General features: G+C 34.5%; 1 protein-coding gene across 1 annotated transcript in view; it reads left to right on the top strand.

The window, feature by feature from the left end:
• fam98a (family with sequence similarity 98 member A) overlaps positions 1-1,161 on the top strand; it is a 20,779-nt gene that overhangs the window by 8,842 nt on the left and 10,776 nt on the right. The window contains exons 5-6 of the mRNA XM_015393850.1: positions 355-435; positions 520-636. Coding sequence (XP_015249336.1) covers positions 355-435; positions 520-636 — 198 coding nt within the window. The remainder of the gene's footprint in view (positions 1-354; positions 436-519; positions 637-1,161) is intronic.

The following is a 1,161-nucleotide window of genomic DNA, read 5'->3' as shown; positions in this document are numbered from 1 at the left end:
AAAAAAAAAAAAAATTTTTACTTAATTATCTGAAATTAGTTTAATCCCATCCAAATAAAATGACTGACTAATCAGCTTTTTCAAAGACTCTGTTCTAAAAAAAATGGCAACTACTTTTTTTTTAGAATTTCAGATAAGAAAGGAAGATTGGATATAGGTCTATAATTGACCAAATCATCTGGGTCAAAAGACAGTTTCTTTAGTAAAGGTTTAATTCCAGCAACCTTAAAGCCTTTGGTACATATCCCTGTAACAAGGAGAGATTAATTACATCTAAAATGGAGGAGGAATCTAAAAGTGCTTTAAGATCAATTGTTGATCCATTTAATATCTTTCTGTATTTTTCCATCTCAGTTAAAAGAAGCCATAAGTAGGGTTCCACCAAACCATGTTGGGGAACCTCTGATGAAGAAGCCCTTTGGACCTGTGCATATGGTAAATTCTACTATATGACCGTTACGTCCATTTGCCAGTTGATGGAAAAAGTGAATGTTTGTCTCTTTTCTTTTTTTCTATAAGGAAAAGGTTGAGGCTATAAACCAAGCTCTTGTAAATGAATATGAAGTGAGAAGAAAGATGTTGTTGAAACGTCTTGATGTAACCGTGCAATCCTTCGGCTGGTCTGAAAGAGCAAAGGTATGTCCCCACCGCCATGGATATTTGGCATATATCTTCATCTAACCTTTTTTTTTTTACAAAGGGATCGAAAAACCAAATGGCAAAAATAATTTAATAATTTGTCTGACTTTTATGCCACAGATGTGAGCATTGTAGGGGGGGGTCTGGGGGTATCCTCCCCTGGAAAATATTTAACTTTAGACTCTTAAACGCTCTGTCCTGCATTTAGCGGTGTAATACAGCTAACTGTTTGTTTTTTGTTCTTACCGTACTTTTGTGGAAATTTCATAATGTAGACATGCGATCATTTTTAGCTACAATATTATGTTTCATAGGTTAATTCACTCAGAAAGTGTAACTTAAACATACTACTAAAGGTTAAACTTACATTTATCAACAATGACAAACTGAAAAACGGTCTACAAATACATCAATACAATCAGCAAACCAACAGAGGAGAAAGTGCAGCCAGGACTGCTTTGATTTCTACTCAGAATACAACTGAAACTGACCTGACACCTAATCGTCACATTTTCATGTATC

This window comes from Cyprinodon variegatus, unplaced genomic scaffold (genome assembly GCF_000732505.1).
Source record: "Cyprinodon variegatus isolate N-32 unplaced genomic scaffold, C_variegatus-1.0 Scaffold660, whole genome shotgun sequence".
NCBI classification, from domain to species: domain Eukaryota; kingdom Metazoa; phylum Chordata; class Actinopteri; order Cyprinodontiformes; family Cyprinodontidae; genus Cyprinodon; species Cyprinodon variegatus.
This window is presented reverse-complemented; position numbering and strand designations above follow the sequence as displayed.